The sequence below is a fragment of the Lipotes vexillifer genome, unplaced genomic scaffold (assembly GCF_000442215.2).
Source record: "Lipotes vexillifer unplaced genomic scaffold, Lipotes_vexillifer_v1.1 scaffold73, whole genome shotgun sequence".
NCBI classification, from domain to species: Eukaryota; Metazoa; Chordata; class Mammalia; order Artiodactyla; family Lipotidae; genus Lipotes; species Lipotes vexillifer.
The window spans coordinates 795,783-814,283 of record NW_006772656.1 but is presented as its reverse complement, the minus strand read 5'-3'; the positions used below and the strand labels follow the sequence as shown (position 1 = coordinate 814,283).

The window sequence follows — 18,501 nt, the reverse complement described above, 5'->3', positions numbered from 1 at the left end:
AAAAAAAAAAAAAAAAAAAAAAAAAAAAATCAATAACATAAAAGTGTTCAAAAATAGACCCAAATACTTATGGAAATTAAGTAGGTGACAAAATGGGCACATCAAACCAGTGGCAAAATAATTGATAAGTCAATTAAAAGGGCTGGGATAACTGTCTAGTCATTTAAGAGATGAATAAAGCTAAGTCTCCACCTCAGTCCTAATAACAGCAACAACAACAAAAATTCCACGCACATCAGCACTTAAATGTAAAATATGAAATCATAAAAATTTTAAACATGCTGAGAGTTTATTTATACTACTACAGTGGGGAAGCAGCCATAAAGGAGGGAAGTAACATATCTGACTACATAAAAAAGCAGGATTATTTTTTACAGAAAAAAAAGGAACCCACCCCAAACTGTGAAAAATGAAAAATGCCATAATAACAAAACTCTTGCAAATTACAAAAAGAACAAATAGCCCAACAGAAAACCTATGAAAAAACCTGAACAAATAGTTCATAGAAAAAGTAACATAAATGGACAATTTATACATGAAAGGGTGTACAACTCTAAGTACTCATTACTAAAGAAATGTAATGCTTACTTTTAAAACTATCCTTTTACGTATCAAATGACAAGGTCAAAAAGTCTGATAATTCACAGTATTGGTAAAAGTGTGGGGAAATATGACTCAACTGATGCAATTTCATTGAAGGGCCATTTGTAATGTAGTTCAAGAAAATTTCAGGGACTTCCCTGGTGGTCCAGTGGCTAAGTCTCCACGCTCCCAATGCAGGGGGCCCGGGTTCCATCCCTGGTCAAGGAACCAGATCTTGCATGATGCAACTAAAAATCCCACATACTGCAGCTAAGATCTGGCACAGCCAAATAAATAAATAAATATTAAAAAAAAGAAAAAAGAAAATTTCCTGTAGCTTCCTTGAACTGTACATGAGATGTCATTTAAAAGTTGAAAATAATCTAAATGCCCATCAATTAGAAATGGATTAAGTAAATGGCAGTAAATCTAAATAGCACAATAGCATGTAGCCATTACAGAGAATGAGATCATTTAGGTTAAGATGGCACATTAAACATAACATCTAATTTCATTCTTTCCCAAAAGAATGCCAGTAAACATCTCAATAAACAGATTTTTGTTTAAGACATAAATACACAGAACTGAAGAACAGAAGAGGAAAGAACGGCAACAAAATTCTGGAAGCTGGAAAATGGACAAATGAACGGCAAATCAGTAGTAAGAAAGCCAAGTCCTAATCCAGAATGGGAGACAACTAAGAACCAATTCAAGCTGACTGCAAAATTACCAAAAGGCTCAAAATTGGAAGCACCAGATACTTCTAGAACTGGGAGGTACAGGTGCTAAAATAAGGAGGATTGGGTGAAAGCTATTTGTAAAGCAGCGTGATCCTCCCCTTCTCCCAGCCAAAGGGGAAGATTTCTTCCCCTTTGGGGAAGATTTCTTCCCCTTCTCCCAGCCAAAGGTTCTCAAACTCTAGCGCACGTCAGAATCACCCAGGGGTCTGTCAAATCTTGGATTGCTGACCCTATCCACAGAGTTTCTGATTCAGTAGAATTTGCATTTCCGTCAAGTACTTAGGTGGTTCTGATGCTCTGGTATTTGAGAAACGCTGCGCTATGCAGTGCCCCCTCCCACCTGGGACTAGAGATTTATTCTCCCGAGAGGGGAAAACATGGTCTTTGCTTTCATGGTTAACCTGCAGCATCGAGGACATTTTAAAAGGGGAGAACGTGATCATGCACGTAGTAAACAGTAACTACCCCCCCCACACACACCCCACCCCCAATCCTGCCCCAGGGCGCAGAATGCTGGCAACCAGCCCCTTACTCCAGGAAGGATTGAAGACACCTTTTTTGGAAATCCTAGCCATAGGGGAAACATCTAAAAATACTGGTACCTTGTAATTTTATATAATTAAACAAAATCAGGAATGAAAGGAAAAAAAGGAACCTCTAAAATTAAAAAAAAATTAAAAAAAAACAGTAAAGGAAATAAATGAACCTGTTTATCTGATTAGTGGCATAACCAAAGGCTACCTGTGATTACAATGAACATTGCCCGTCATAAATATGGCCCTGAGTGTAGGGGGATGTGGCAGTTTTAACGACATGCCCACAAATTCTCTGATACTCTTCCCCTCAACAAGTGGAACTTAATTCCCCTGAATATGGCCCGGACTTAGTAACTGGCTTCTAGTGGAAAGAATATGGAAAAAGGGATGGGATGTCATTCTGTGTTTGGGTAATAAGAAGACTGCAGCTTTCATCTGGAGGTGCCCACTCTCTCATGGATCATTCACTGTGGGGGAAGCCACATCGTGGGCAGCCTCATGGAGAGTCCCACGTGGCAAAGAACTTTAGTGACCTGCACACAGCCATGTGAGATGGACCCTTCAAAGGGGAACCCTACTACACTGCTGGTGGGAATGTAGGTTGTTGCAGCCACTATGGAGAAGAATAGGAGGTTCCTCAAAAAACTGAAAATAGAGTTGCCATATCATCCTGTAATCCCACTCCTGGGCATATATCCAGAGAAAACCATAATTCAAAAAGATACATGCACCCCTATGTTCATAGCAACACTGTTCACAATAGCCAAGACATGGAAGCAACCAAAATGTCCATTGACAGATGAATGGGTAAAGAAGATGTGGTATGTATATACAATGGAATATTACTCAGCCATAAAAAAAGAAATTATGCCATTGGCAGCAACATGGATGGACCTAGAGACAATCATACTAAGTGAAGCAAGTCAGACAAAGACAAATACCATATGATATCATTTATATGTAGAATCTAAAATATGACACAAATGAACTTATTTATGAAACAGAAACAGACTCACAGACATAGAAAACAAACTTAAGGTTACCAAAGGGGAAAGGGGTGGGGGAAGGATAATTTAGCAGATACAAACTACTATATAAAAAATAGATAAACAACCAGGTCCTACTGTATAGCACAGGGAACTATACTCAATATCTTGTTATAAAGCAAAGTGGAAAAGAATATATATATACATGTATAACTGAATCACTTTGCTGTACAGCAGAAACTAACACAACATTGTAAATCAACTATATTCAATTAAAAAAAAAAAGTGGAAAGTAAAGAAAGAAATGGACCCTTCAGGGACTTCCCTGGTGGCACAGTGGGTAAGACTCCACGCTCCCAATCCAGCGGGCCTGGTCAGGGAACTAGATCCCACATGCATGCCACAACTAGGGAGCCCGCCTGCTGCAACTAAGGAGCCCACGTACTGCAACTAAGACCTGGTGCAACCAAATAAATAAATAAATATTAAAAAATGAAAGAAAGAAAGAAAGAAATGAAGCCTTCAGCCCCACGTAAGTCTTCAGAGACTGCTGCATCGCCAACAGCTTTCAGTGCAACCTCAGGAGAATTCACGAGTTAGAACATCCAGCTAAGCCACCCCTAGATTCTTTACCCTCAGAAGCTGTGTGAGGTCATAACATTTGTTTTTGTTTTTGTTTTTTTTAATTAACTTATTTATTTAATTTTTATTTTTGGCTGCGTTGGGTCTTTGTTGCTGCCGCGGGCTTTCTCTAGTTGCGGTGAGCAGGGGCTACTCTTTGTTGCAGTGTGCGGGCTTCTCATTGCGGTGGCTTCTCTTGTTGCAGAGCACGGGCTCTAGGCACACAGGCTTCAGTAGTTGTGGCACATGGGTTCAGTAGTTGTTGCTCGCGGGCTCTAGAGCGCAGGCTCATTAGTTGTGGCGCACGGGCTTAGTTGCTCCATGGCATATGGGATCTTCCCAGAACAGGGCTCGAACCCATGTCCCCTACACAGGCAGGCAGATTCTTAACCACTGCGCCACCAGGGAAGTCCCACATTTGTTGTTTTAAGCTACTGAGTTTGTAGGTAATTTATTGCACAGCAATAAGTAGGGGAGAAAACCAATCTCCCTTGAAGATTTACATCCACAACTAGCCCACAACTAAAATACATGACATTCAGAGCATATAAGTCAGGAAGGATGTAATTGGAGTTAATGTGAGATAAAGTTCTGATTGTAGGAAGGAAGTAAAGATATGGATTAATTTTAAATTATTATAAGTAAAAACTGTTAAAGTTTTTTGAAAGCCAGACATAAAGGAGTGCATACTGTATGAACCCATCTATATAAAGTCAAAAACAAGCACAGCTAACCTATGGTGATAGAGGTCAATGGGAGGTCAATGACCAGAAGGAGCATGAGGGGAGCTTCTGGGGGGCTGTGTGTTGGTTCCAGGGGTTCACGTTGTTCTATACTGAGTTGTATTTTTGGGGGGTACATATTTCACACTTCAATAGGCAACCACTAAAAGAATAAAAATATAGTGAATAACATCCAAACTAGGGTGGGAGGGAGATGAAATAAGGAAACAAAAATAAACAGTTCAAAAGAAAGTAATAAGGGAAGACAAAACAGAAGAGCTGGACAAAGAGATTATTATAAGATGGTTGAAATGAATTGATGTGTATCAAGAATTATAATGAATGACAATGAACAAGTGCACCAATTAAAAGAAAAAATGTTCAAACTAGATTTTTTAAAAATCCAGCTATATCCTGTTTACAAGGGACATGTTTTTAATTTTTTTTTAATTGAAGTAACATTGATTTACAATGTTGTGTTAAGTTCTGCTGTACAGCAAAGTGATTCAGTTATACATATACATTCTTTTTTATATTCATTTCCATTATGGATTATCACAGGATATTGAATATAGTTCCCCATGCTATACAGCAGGACCTTGTTGCTTATCCATTCTGTATATAATAGTTTGCATCTGCTAATCTCAAACTCCCAATCTATCCCTCCCTCCCCCTTGGCAACCATAAGTCTGTTCTCTACGTCCGTTGAGTCTGTTTCTGTTTCGGGACATGTGTTTTTCTAAAAAGGATATAAAAAGGTTGAAATTAAAGCATTGTGAAAGATATACCAGAATAATACTAACCAAAAGTAGTTATTAGTAGTATTAGTATCAGACAAAACAGACTTTAAGGCAAAAAGCATTAACAGAGATAGATGACTTCCATATAATGATACTAAAAGATTTAATTCTCAATCTACATACTAATAACATGGCCTCAAAAACTGACAGAACTACAAGAAGAAATACATAAACACAACTCTCTCAATAACTAATACAATAAACTGACCAAAAAATTTAGGAAGGATATCAAAGATATCAGCAGAACCATTAATAAACTTAATCTAATGAACACATATACAGATTATAGCCAACAATTATAAAACACGAAGTCTTTTCGAGAATACACAGAATATTTGTTCATATTGGTATAGGCCAGGCTCTACCAAGAGGTTCAAGAAACTTCAAGGGACTGGTATCATACACACTACATTCTCCAACCACAATGCAAATATGTGAGAAACCAACAGACTAGAAAAATATTTATGTTTAATAATTTAAAAACTCACTTCTGAACGTTTGAAGGGTCAAAGAGAAATCAAAATAGGCATGTTTAAAAGCAAACAATAATAAATATATTACATATCAAAACTTATGATATGGCACCATAGCAGTACTTGAAGGAAATGTATAGACTTGAGTATTTATATTAGAAAAGAAAAGAAGAAAGCCCAGTTTAAAAAGCTAAGCTTCAAATAAAGGAAGGAAATAATAAAGATAGGAATAGAGAGCTTTGAAACAGAGAACAAACATATAAGACAGAACTTGGGAGTCATCACTCTAAATTCTACAGAGATTAAACCCGCAATAAAAATCACACGAGCATCATTTTAACCACACATCTGGAAACGTAGATCAAATGAACAAACTCTAAGAGTAGTTAAGTATAGATATTTTTCAATATGTTTAAAATTTTTCATAATACAAATAACACTTAGGCTTAAACGGAGACTACAGCATACTTAAAACTAACAGAAAAAAACGTCCATACCATTTATAGGCAGAAAATCTTTGTTTTTTAACTTCAAAACTCAGGTGACTGAGCAGAAAAACTGTGGGTTTTTTTTTAAAGCCACACAGAGACAGGAAACCCCACCTGGGTGCGTTAGATGCCTCAAAGGTCACAACGTTAGCAAGGACTAAGCATTCAGATGTCAGGCCTGGAGGAAACAGCAATCACTTGCCCCAAATAGAAAAATGAAGCATTGCTGACAGCTCACATTTGTACCGTGTTCAAAATGCCCACGGATTTTCTTTCCTGCATACTTCACCTACTTATGTGGACACACATTTTCTTGTTTAGTATGAATAATAGAATAAATGACCACCGCTTACTGGACAACAGATGTGTCAGGGCTGTACTGGAGGCCTTACCTGTGTTCTTTTTAATCCTTACAACGTACTGTGGAGTACCTTGCTGACAGGCTCACTTTTTTTTTTTTTTTTTTTTTGCAGATTTTCTGCTTTATTTCATTTGACCTTGGATTTTTTTTTTTTTTTTTTTTTGCTGTACGCGGGCGTCTGACTGCTGTGGCCTTTCCCGTTGTGGAGCGCAGGCTCAGCGGCCACGGCTCACGGGCCCAGCCGCTCCGCGGCATGTGGGATCCTCCTGGCCCGGGGCATGAACCGGTTTCCCCTGCATCGGCAGGAGGACTCTCAACCACTGCGCCACCAGGGAAGCCCTCGGGCTCACTCTTAATCGGGTGGGACCAAGACTCAAGGCCAAGTCTTGCTCGTGCTTCCCTTCATCTGTCCTTTTAAACACAAAGCCTCCAGGAAGTTGTCTACAGAGCATTGTGAGTCCCGGGCAGGCTCTGGCCCAGACCAGCCACTGCAGCCCGTACAAAGCACTCACCTGCTGAATAACGTCCCGCACAGCAAAATACTTCTCACTGAGGTCCCCGGCCTCGCTCAGTGGGGCATCATAGTCGTAGCTGGTGGGCTGTGCTTGGTAGGGCGTGTTGGCCCCTGGAAGACAAAACCGTGCCACTAGCTACTACGGAAGGCCTTCCCCTGGGAGAAGTTCTTTGGGATTCATGGCTTGGCATTGTGGAGGGAGAAAATAAGGAACACATTAGAGCCAACTGTTAAGTGACACAGAGGTGGCCCTCAGGAGCCAAGGTTTAGAGAAACAAGTTTCTTCCTGCAGGTGGCCCTCGCCAAGCTCTTAGAGCCTACAGAGCACCTTCCCCATCCACTCTCTCAGCGACCCCAGCAGACAGCCCTGTCACTGGACAAGCAGGGCCTCTGAAGCTCCCTACAACCCCCCTGGACATCTCACAACCAGCAACAGCAGGGCTTATGGCATGACCCACATGTCTGACTGTTAACCCTGCAGATCTTGTTCATGACCTCATGTGTGGCTGAGAAAAGGTCCATGGTGGACACACAGTTTTCTGGGCCCATGATCAGCAGCAAACAACTAAGGGGCTATCAGACCAAACAAACTGGAAGATGACTGCAGACACACATCAGCCCACTGAGAGTCAAGTGTAACCTTGGGCGTTTGTAATGTCTGCAAAGAGTTAGGGGGTGCTGTGGTGTGCCTCTCACATTGACCTTCAGGGCCCAGGCACTCACTCATTCCCCCAGTTACTGGGAGTGCTTGCTGAGGACGGCTCTCAGATGTGCCCCTCTCTGGTCCTTGACCTCTGCTGGGCCGCCTTGCCCAAGATTACACCCCTCCTGGGATCGCCAACATCCAAAGATTGACCAGTGCAGGGATATAAAAGCCCAGTCCCCTTGCCTCAAAGGGCCATCCCAGCTCCAGAGCTCCCTCTAGAATCAGCTGAGCCACTTTTGAGACTGCATCACTGCCCAGCTTCTCCTTCTGCCCAATCCTGACTCTGGTGTTGCTGCTGGGAGCACACCCCAATAAACTTGTGCCAGGCAATCTCAGAGTCCGTTTCCCAGGGAATGTGACCCGCCACAGAGACTAATAAATAATGCCAATACTGTGGATGCAAAAAGCAAACAGCGTTGCAATTATTGTTCAAGGGGCACAGTCTAGACCAGTGGGCCCCAGCCTTGTCACAGGTGATATTCACAGATAGGAGACTCTGCAAATTTGGGCAGTAACCCTGTGCCAGTACAACTTGCTCTGGCCTGGAGTCACGTGGAGAGCTCATTAAAACACACTCCTTAGCCCAACCTGGGATTCTGATTCAGCAGGGATAGGGTCAGACCTGAGACTCTGCATTTCTAAGTAAGCCTCCCAGGTGACACTGACGCTGCCTTTTGCAGACCAGCAAGGCTCCATGCCACCCCTTTCTCTTCTACTCCAGAGAGCGTTTTGCAGTGCAAGTGTGTGAAAGAATAAAGTTATTTTAGGATAATCTTATATCCAATCTAATTTTTAAGTAAATGAGGCACAAAATCTGACAGTTCACTATGATTTAGTAACGAATTCCTTGGAGTGATCCCACAGCTCACGAATGATGGAGCCGCCCTGGGTGATCCTACTGGTGGCGGGGTTGACAGATAAGGGAGGCCAAGGATCAGGTCATCCCCCAAAGACTGTCTAATCTGTTCGATGCACAGAATCTACATTTTGAAAGACCTGGACCACTCAACCAATTGAATTGATCCAGTCATATTACTTTTACTCTCCTGCCTCTGGGAACACCTATGTTAAAACACATCCTTTGCTGTGAGATGCAAAGAAAAGAAAAACCACATCCTTTGCTGCAAGGAGCTCACCTTCTGCTTTATGGTCCCTCCTCTCGCTCAGTGTGGCAGTGACCTCGCTCCACTAGACCAAGGGCATCCTAGTGGTAGGCATGGCCTTGTTTACCCAAGGCCCCTGCAGAGCCATGCATGAGAAGGAGCTCTGTGAAACAGTGTCAACAAGTGTGAACACCCAGAAACATACTTTACGGGCCAAGGGAAACCCAGGCTGGGAAGTTGGCCAATGGGTTACAGGACAGACTGGAAAACTAAGTGTGTGCAGTTCTACCAGCAGAATCTTCCTCTGGATGTTTCAGATCCCCACAGGGCAGTGTCCTAGGGAAACAGTGCTGACTTCAGCCTCCTCTGGCCACGCTGGGGAGTGTGAGGTAGGAAGACAAGAGAAATTGCAGGATGTACCGCTCCTCAGCTTTGCAGGGTGTGTGAAGAGGAGAGGACAGCCTGGCTCCCGTGGGGATACATGAGCACAGAGTGGGCGCCTATCTGCACAGCATGGGCAGCTACTGTGGGCAGGAACGCAGTGAGCACCTGAGCCAGAGGTTTTCTCCCGTGCTCTCCTCTGGGAAGCTGGCCCGAAGAATTGCAGCCAAAAGCACAGACTGCTCACCCCGCCGCCCAACTCCCACAAAGAGACCGGGCAACAGGGCAGGAGAGAGAGGCCCGCAAACACAGAGGGGCTGGTTTGGGGGTTGGAAACACAGGCTGCAGGCTGCAAGGAGTTATCCAAAGAGCGGTGACCAGCTTTCCAAGGCATGAGTTTGAGCCCAGGCTCCACTCTCTGACAACTGAATGGGAACCTTGTGGACTTTTTTGGTACCCTGCTTTTCTTATCTGTAAAGTGGGTCCATAATCCCCAGCCCAGATGAGACTGCTATGAGGACTAAATGGGAAAACAGAGGCAGAAAAGAGCCTTGTATTGTTTATGGCAGGGTCAGGGGCAAGGGACAGGATTAAGGACAACTTCTGAGTGGTAGTTTTATACATGTACACTTTATTTATTTATTTTTAAAATTTTTATTGGAGTCTAGTTGATTTACAATGTTGTATTAGCTTCAGGCGTACAGCAAAGTGAATCAGTTATTATACGTAAGTTTTAAAAAAGAATGTATTGGGACTTCCCTGGCGGCGCAGTGGTTGAGAATCTGCCTGCCAATGCAGGGGACACCGGTTTGATCCCTGGTCTGGGAAGATCCCACATGCCGTGGAGCAACTAAGCTAGTGTGCCACAACTACTGGACCTGCGCCCTACAGCCCACGAGCCACAACTACTGAGTCCGCGTGCCACAACTACTGAAGCCCACATGCCTAGAGCTCAAGCTCTGCAGTGGGAGAGGCCACCTCAATGAGAAGCCTGTGCACCGCAACAAAGAGTAGCCCCCACTCGCCGCAACTGGGGAAAGCCCGCGTGCAGCAACTAAGACCCAACGCAGCCAAAAGTAAATAAATATATTTAAAAAAAAAAAGAATGTATTGTTTTCAATAAAATAATAGGATATAAAAAATTGTTTCATGAACTGTAAAGTTTCAAAAAATATCAGCCTTTATTCCTGGATTGGTGACTGGTCTTGGTTCCATGGATGGAAGCTAGGAGGAATCCCTACTTTCTGAATGCAAAAGGCATCACAAAGTCTGAAGTGTTTCTAAGGGGAAGACAGACACAGGGCTGATCTAACTTCAATTACCAACCTTGGCACTCTACTCTCTTTTAAGAAATGACATTTGAACTTTGCATTATCTCCATTTTTTGGCTTTAATAATAATATTAATAATACTTTAACCAAAGTCTTCTCCTTGACCATCCTGCCCTGCACAAAGGTAGCAGTTTGAAGAAGAAACTTCATTAAGAGCTGATAGTGTCCAATTACTAACACCAGGAGACTGAGGTCCAATTAGGCTTCCCAAACTCAACTGTAAAGCATCCTCAATGACTCCTAGAGGAAAATGCAGATGTGGAGAGATGTGGGGAATGAGGTTTAGAGAAAAGCAATATAGGATGGTTTGTCTTTGCAAAAGTCAATGGCAATGAAGAGAATTTTACCATAATTTCTCCTACTAAAAAGAAAGACCATATAGGCCATATAGGAATGTAAAATGGTGCAGCTGCTTTAGAAAACACTGTGGCAGTTCCTCTAACTCTAAATATAGAGTTAGTTACCATATGAACCAGCAATCCCACTCCTAGGTGTACAGCCAAAAGAATTGAAACAGGGGTTCCAACAAATACTTACACATAGGTAATATTACACATAGGTAATAATGTTCATAGGAACATTATTCATAATGGCCCAAAAGGGGGAACATCCCAAATGTCCATCAGTTGATGAATGGATAAACAAAATGTGGTATATCCACACAATAGAATATTATTCAGCAATAAAAAGGAATGAAGTCCTGATACACGGTACAATATAGACGAACCTTGAGAAGATTATGCTGAATGAAAGAAGTCAAACACAAAAGACCACAAATTGTATGGTTCCCTTCATATGAAATGTCCAGAACAGGCAAATCCATAAAGACAGAGAGTAGACTAGTGGTTGCCAGGGGCTGGGAGGAGGGAGAGTGGGGCATTTCCTGGGTACGAGGTTTCTATTTGGGGTAATGAAAATGTTCTGGAATTAGATGGTGATAATAGCTGCACAAGTTTGTGATAAACTAAACACCACTGAATCGTGTACTTTAAAATAATGAATTTATTTATTTATTTTTTTGGCCACACCATGTGGCTTGTGGGGTCTTAGTTTCCCGACCAAGGATCAAACCCAGGCCTTCGGCAGTGAGAGCGCAGAGTCCTAACCACTGGACAGCCAGGAAATTCCCCAAATCATGAATTTTATGGTATGTGAATTCTATCTCAACAAAACAAAGTGTTTTTTTTAAAAAAAAATAGAAGAAAAAGACCAGAATATATGAACAAGTAAGTTATAGCCAGAGACTATGACCTGCCTGACTAGCTTGATTTAAAACAATAGCTTCTAAATGTACAAGTTATGTCTCTTAAATTTTTTTTTAAGGAAGAATGATTTTTTGACCTACTGTATAGCCAGAGAACTATACTCAATATTTTATAATAACCTATTAGGGAAAAGAATCTGAAAAATAATACATATCTATATATTTATATCTATCTATATCTGAATCACTTTGCTGTACGTCTGAAACTACCACAACACTGTAAATCAACTATACTTCAATAAAAGAAAAAAAGAAAAGAAAAAAAGAAAACTTTGAAAGATTTGTATTTACATAAGAAAAATATTCCATTTCTATGATCCTATAACACATTTGTAAATTAAATTAAAATTCTGAATTAAATTTTCAAAGAACAAGTAATTTGTGAGCATCTAAAACAAGTATAGAAGGGTAATTTATAATCATCAAATGCAGTTCCTCATTTATATAACATCGATTATTTCATAACACCTGGATACTCAATTTTTTAAAATCAGTTCTCAATAGAAAAGCAAATTCAACATTTCTCTCCTCTTCTTAATAAATAAAAGAAAAATTATTTTTTAAATTATATACGCAATTCTTATATATTAGAAAATTTGGGAGAAAGCAAACAAAAATAGAAAATAACAATTGTCCACAGGCACACCCCTCCAAAAATCAAGCACCAAAAACATTTTAGGATTAGATTCTACAAACAGATGTTAAATTGTTCTTACCATTCCAATAGGCAAAATTGGTGCCACCTATAAACATGTACCTACAAGGAAACAAGAGAACAGACAGCACTTCACCATGAGCCCACAGCTACGGAGAACAGCCTCCCCTCCGAAAAATAACACTCACATGTTCACACTGGCCCCTCGGGAAAGAATATCGTGAAGGGAGGAAGCCACCGCTTTAGTCTTGACTGTTGAGTGAGGTTGGCCCCAATGGTCTAACCAGCCAGTGTAGAATTCAGAATTGACCTGAAAAGAGAAAGGGATACGGAGCTTAGGATAGACTTAAGACCTTTCCATGCTGGGCTTCTCAGTAACTACTGCCCTAGGTTCTCTACCAAGGAACAGGCGGGGAGAGGAGCTGACATTCACTACTTTACCTGGAGCTGGGGGACCAATGAAGACATCCCATATAGCATTGCCTAAACTCAGGTCTCAGGTACGGACAATACAGGTGTCCCTGAAAAGTTGTACCTGCATCAAAATCTTGCTAACCAATCCCCAGTTTGAATATGGTAGGAAAGTTTGTTGGGCAAAAGAATCAGATGACAAAATGTTTATAAAATAATTAGGTCCAAATTCACCCTTTGTGTGAATCTAGATTTTCAGATCTCAGGTTGACTTAAAGGGAGGTAGACTTGTCCAAATATTCTGCCAAGCAGGCCCCAAGCACTTCATGTTTCTGTTGGACATGACCCTGCCAAGCCCTTGATCTATAGAAGGAAAGAGAAATCTGGACGTGTTCTGGGGACTTCTTGTCTCAGACTCCAGGAAATAGCTCCACCCGGAGTCTGGGAACTCGGGTTCTGCATGGCTCACGAAGCAGAGACCAGGTTCAGAAAAGGCTGCTTTGTACAAAGGTGGGTACACAGGCGGGGCAGCCTGACTTGCTGCGGGGAAGGCACAGGATATTCCCCCTTACACGGGGCCCAGTGACAAGGACAACTGCCACAGCTGCAAGGAGAAGGGAAGCACAGAGAGGGCTGCATCACTGATGGGCTGAGCACACCTGCCAGGACCTGGCCTCCGTTTCCACCTCCCAGGCGCCTACACAGCACGTCACAGAGCCCCGCGGCTCCCAGAGTGGTCAGCAACCCTACCTCCCCATGTCACCTGGTTGCTTGTCAGAAGTGCAGAATCTCAGTCCCCTCCCAGACCCAACAGATCAACGTTTGCGTTTTAGCAAGAGTGCCACGTGATTTGTAAGCACACTAAAGGTGGAGAAGCTCTGTCACAAAGCGCTTTCAAGAAACACAGACCTGAACACAGATCCTGGCCCTGCCACTCACCAGCTGTACGACCCTGGGCAAGTGACATACATGGTCTCTGAGCTTCATTGAAAATGGAGACAATGATACTACCTATGAGAGCTGGCACGAGGACCAAATACGATGAGGTATGCAAAAGCGCAGAGCCTGATGGAGGCGGGATGTTCACTTCGGTCCCCATTCTGCCCCCCCTCCAGTGCAGGGCCTCGGTGTCAAGTAGCAGCACTGCTTCTGCTGTTTCCCATGTGTCCAGAAGGGGGTCTCTACACTCCCATCAGCTGCTGACCTCAAACTCAGAGAAACCAAGGATCCATTCCCACCCTCCGCAGCAGTTAATCGCTCTCTCCCAGCCTCGGTAATGAAGTTAGTACAAGCAAACAGTCTCCCCAGGCCTCACACCTGATTCTTACCAAGGGTCCTTGGGGTTCACTCTTCCTCTGGATTAGGAAAGCAGCTGTGATGTTGACATCTGAAAAATGAGAGGGAGAACGGTCAGCCATGGGAATGACGAGAAGTTAAATAAAAAGATTCCTTCGTAGGACTTGCGCCTGAGGCCCCCGCCCTTCCCCACACCCCCAGGGGCTTGCACACCTCCAAACTAGCTTTAGGTGGGGACTCAGGCCAGCCATTTGACGGACCGTGGGGACCACAGAATGATGCTTCCTCTGTGAACAGTGCTCGGGCCTCTCCTGACTGCTTTCCTTTGGGAGATCACGGCACAGGCTTTGTGCTTCCTCTGTGTCCCCGGCACCTGGACACACGGCTGGTGTGTCTGTCTGTCTGTCTGTCTGTCTGTCTGTCTGTCTCTCCCTCTCTCTCTCTCTCTCTCTCTCTCTCTCTCTCTCTCTCTCTCTCTCTCTTCACTCGGACATCTGGTTGACCTAGCTGCTCCCTACAGGATAGCCCTGCTTTGAACATACTTCCTGGTAAGCTCCACAGTGCCATACACACCATAGTGGCACAAATATCTGCCACTTAATTAACAAATCAAAGGGACAAATGTGCTCTAATTACGTAATCATGGAGTATACTCTGAATTTTAATTTGTACATCAACAGTCATTCCAGACTACTCGTGAACTCAATTTTGTCTTCTGAAATATTCCATTGGGATGCCTGTATCTCATCTTGCTTCCCACGACTCTGTTCTCCCCTCCACCTCTAAAGAAAGAAAGGGTTTCTCCCCAGACAGGTAATGGGCTGCTTTACATCAGTGAACACGCACAGTGCTTCCCAGCCAGAGCAGAGGACACCCTGACCCCACACTGCACGGTCCAGTTCCCGTAGTGGGTGTCCCAGTGTGAAAGGGACACCAGCCAAGTCTCCGAAACCCCCCTGCTCTGGGACAATCCTTGGGCTTCTCTGTAAGGCCAGCTTTCAGGAGTCAATGTGCTGATCAAGAAAGAATGGAATCTCATTTTATGGCTGTAAATTTCTCACTATTAAGCATTCGGTAGCTTCCAGATCTTTAAATGCTGCTCTCAGGCGACTCTCCTGGGATCTGACCCCAGGCACTGCCCCTCTTGCACACAAATGAATAAAGCTACCACAGCCCCACCTGCCCCAGGTACACTGGTCTTGAGTGTCTGTCCTTGAACCCACAGAAGAAGCATTATTTGCATGTGCTGTCACCCGACATACAAATAATGCTTACAACTAACTCATAATAATCTTTAATTTGTTCCTCCCAACAGAAGAATACTGTGCTTTTTCATCACTGTGTTGGGAAGTGTGCCAAAGCATGACGAAACCAGCATGCCACTTCCTGTGCAGCTCTTTGTAGATGAGTTATTTCATCGCCAAATGCTCTGAGCAACGTACCATGTTTCTAGAAACACTCAGTTCACTCAGAGCCAGTTATTTCCTTGTTGGTAGTGTAGAAGAATCTTTTTAAAAATGCAGCTGCAGTTTTCTGTACAGCCTTCTCAAGAGAAGGCAACGCTGGATATGCGTCTCATCCCTCAGGTGGGAGAACAGCGGGATCCTTATGCTACTTGAAGAGCTGGTCTTTTTGGGCGGGGGGCAGTAACTTTTCATTTTGAAATAATTTCAAACTTACAGAAAAGCTGTGAGAATAGTACAAAGAACTCATCTTCCCTTCACCCAGGTTCCCCAATTGTTAACATTTTACCACATTTATCAGGTTTTCCCTCTCTGTATGAATATACATATTTTTTTCTGAGCCATTTGAGAATAACTTGCAGACAGAATGGCCCCTTACCCCTAGATACTTCAGTGTGTATCCCCTAAGGGCAAGGGCATTCTTTAAGTAAACAGAATACAATGATAAAAAACAGGAAATTAACATGGATAGAATACTATTATCTAATCTAAAGCCTTTATTCAAAGATTTCAATTGTCTCAATAATGTCCTTCATAACAACAACAACCAAAGGAAAAAAAAAAAAAAAGGAAAATAAAAGTCCAGGATCACACACTGCATTTAGCTGCCATGCCTTTTATGAAAGCTGCTCTCAACCTACATGAAGATTTCTTAATGTCATTACAGCCCGAAACATCCCAGCCCTCCTTTCATGTGTGGAACCTCAGCAGCTTACACAGCACTAATGCATCAGGCAAGACAATTTTTTGTAGCATCTGCCAAACCGCCTCCGGCCCATCACAGTTCCCAGCCTTATGAGTTTACGTAGAAAGAAAGCGGAAGTACCAGGTAAGTTCCCCGAACCCCAGGACTGGCCTCAGAGTTCACGATGGCCACGACCCAGCCCAAGCACCCAGCCACGACTCGGGGGACAGGGGGAGCAGGGAAGAGCAGCACATTCCAGACAGAGCCTGAAAGGTGGAGTTCTCACCCTGGAACTACTCCTGGCAGGCAGCCCCTAAGAGAACAGGACTCCAGGCTGCAGCCAGCTCCGCCAGGGCTGGAAATGGAGCTCTTGACCTAAGGGCCAGCTCAGCTGACATAAAATGATCTCTGCAATGGAGGGGTGCATTATCAGGTATTCTATTTTACCAGTTACCAGATACAGGAAAATTTGGGAAATCTCACTCGATATGCCCTTGCCACTTGAACAACAGCTGCCTAGAATGACCAATGGAGTAAAAAGCCCAAACCTGCCTGCTCAGCTGGGTTTCTGTGACTGTAGACACCAACCTGCTCCGAAGTCCACGGTGGCATAGAGCCCCTGCAGTGCCCCGCACTGCAGGAGACTCTCATGCACCCCGTCCGTGGTGAACAGAAGCACGTCCTCACCCAGGTGGTAGTGGAAACGCTTCTGCAGGAAACGCAGGTAGTTGTAATCACAGGTATAGTAGCTGCCATATTCATTTTCAACCTGCAAATTTAAAAAGGGGAGGGGAAAGAAATCAGGAGACTCCAACGTCCGAAGGCAAGCTTTTGGTTAGAGAAATTACCTGCACATCTCTGAGATGACAAGGCTTAGTAATATCCCCAAATATCTCCTACACTCAGTCCTCAAAACTCATTTTCCAAAAAGCAACTCAGTATAAAAACCTACCTTCTAATACCTCCCAGAAATAAGGAAAACAGCCAATGTGTTAGTTTTCAGATTGTAGTGATATTGTCCCCTATAATACGTAACCGATACTTTAAACATTACGTAAATAATACCTTTCCATGGCAGAAATATTAAAAAATGAAGAAATATCATCTGTTAATTCAGTGGGTAGAGGCCAAAGGATGTTGCTAGAGATCCTGCACTGTCAGCCTCCACAACAAAGAATTACTGGGTACAGTGACAATAGTGCTGAGAGTGGTAACCCCTGCTCTGAAGTGTCCATTCTCAATGAGGTGGAGAGCATCCCCAAGGAGGTGGGAGCTGATTTTTATAGGATTAAAAAAAAAAACACCTTATTTTGCATATAAAGTACAGATATATATACAACTATACAGTACATCTCAGGTATTAAAATTTCATGGGGGGAACAATTAGAAAAATATGTCTAGAGAGGATCTTTAATGGGCAACAATGAAAAAAAGGTTAAGCAACATTGCTCTAAAGCAATAAAATGAATGACCTTCATTTATTTCCAATACACCAGATACACCAAAAAATCCAATACACCAAAGAATCTTAGAGTTATAGAGGTTGGTGAAAGAAGCATGACACTGAAAAATACACACGATACAATTTCCCGAATAGAAAATCCAAATCAGTCAAAACCAAACTATCAAGTCTTGGTGTGCACATAATTGGTAAAAGTGTAAAGAAAAGCAAGAAGCTGATGGCTACGAAAGTCGGAACAGTGAGAAGAAGTGGGGTGTGATTAAGATGGACACCTGGGAAGCTTCCAGGGTCCTGGCCACGCACCATTTTCCATCTTGGGTGGTCATTCTGTGGCTGTTCTCATCATAACGCTTCATTATTGTACGTTAATGCGTGTGTGGTATACTTCACAATTTTACAAAAATTAAAAACTTTCCCACACAACAATTTCTACCTACACACAACGCAAAACAAATTTTTGTGATCCTAGGGATACGTGGCCTTTGAACATGAGCAAAAGAAACTGTGAGCCTCCAGAAAAGAGGTGCCCAGTCTGAGAGTGGTTGGAAGAGATGGTTAAGGAAGCTTCCCTGGAGGGATTGCCCAAGGCAGCTCTAGACAGAAAGGCACTCGCTGGTCAGGGAAGCGGGAGAGGTAGAGAGTATTCCTGCAAGGAGTATGCTGTTGGCAAAATTGCTAGTAGCTCCATGAAGCCTATGGACAGAGTCGGGGAGTGGGAAGGGAGTAGGGAGTGATGCAGAAGAACCAGACACCACCATCATCATCTGCAAAGCACCTCCTCCCAAATGGTTTAATGCACGATGGTTTTCTCAGCGAGAATCCCTCTGACTATACTTTCATGTTATGGGTTCAAGAAGCAAAACAGGGCTTCCCTGGTGGCGCAGTGGTTAAGAATCCGCCCGCCAATGCAGGGGACACGGG

General features: G+C 43.1%; 1 protein-coding gene across 1 annotated transcript in view; it reads right to left on the bottom strand.

The window, feature by feature from the left end:
- GLB1 (galactosidase beta 1) overlaps positions 1-18,501 on the bottom strand; it is a gene marked incomplete at its 3' end in the record, with an annotated part of 68,016 nt that overhangs the window by 17,791 nt on the left and 31,724 nt on the right. The window contains exons 6-10 of the mRNA XM_007447699.1: positions 16,707-16,887; positions 14,003-14,061; positions 12,452-12,573; positions 12,325-12,365; positions 6,822-6,934 (exon numbers count right to left, since the gene is read on the bottom strand). Of these exons, the coding sequence (XP_007447761.1) occupies positions 6,822-6,934; positions 12,325-12,365; positions 12,452-12,573; positions 14,003-14,061; positions 16,707-16,887 (516 nt within the window). The remainder of the gene's footprint in view (positions 1-6,821; positions 6,935-12,324; positions 12,366-12,451; positions 12,574-14,002; positions 14,062-16,706; positions 16,888-18,501) is intronic.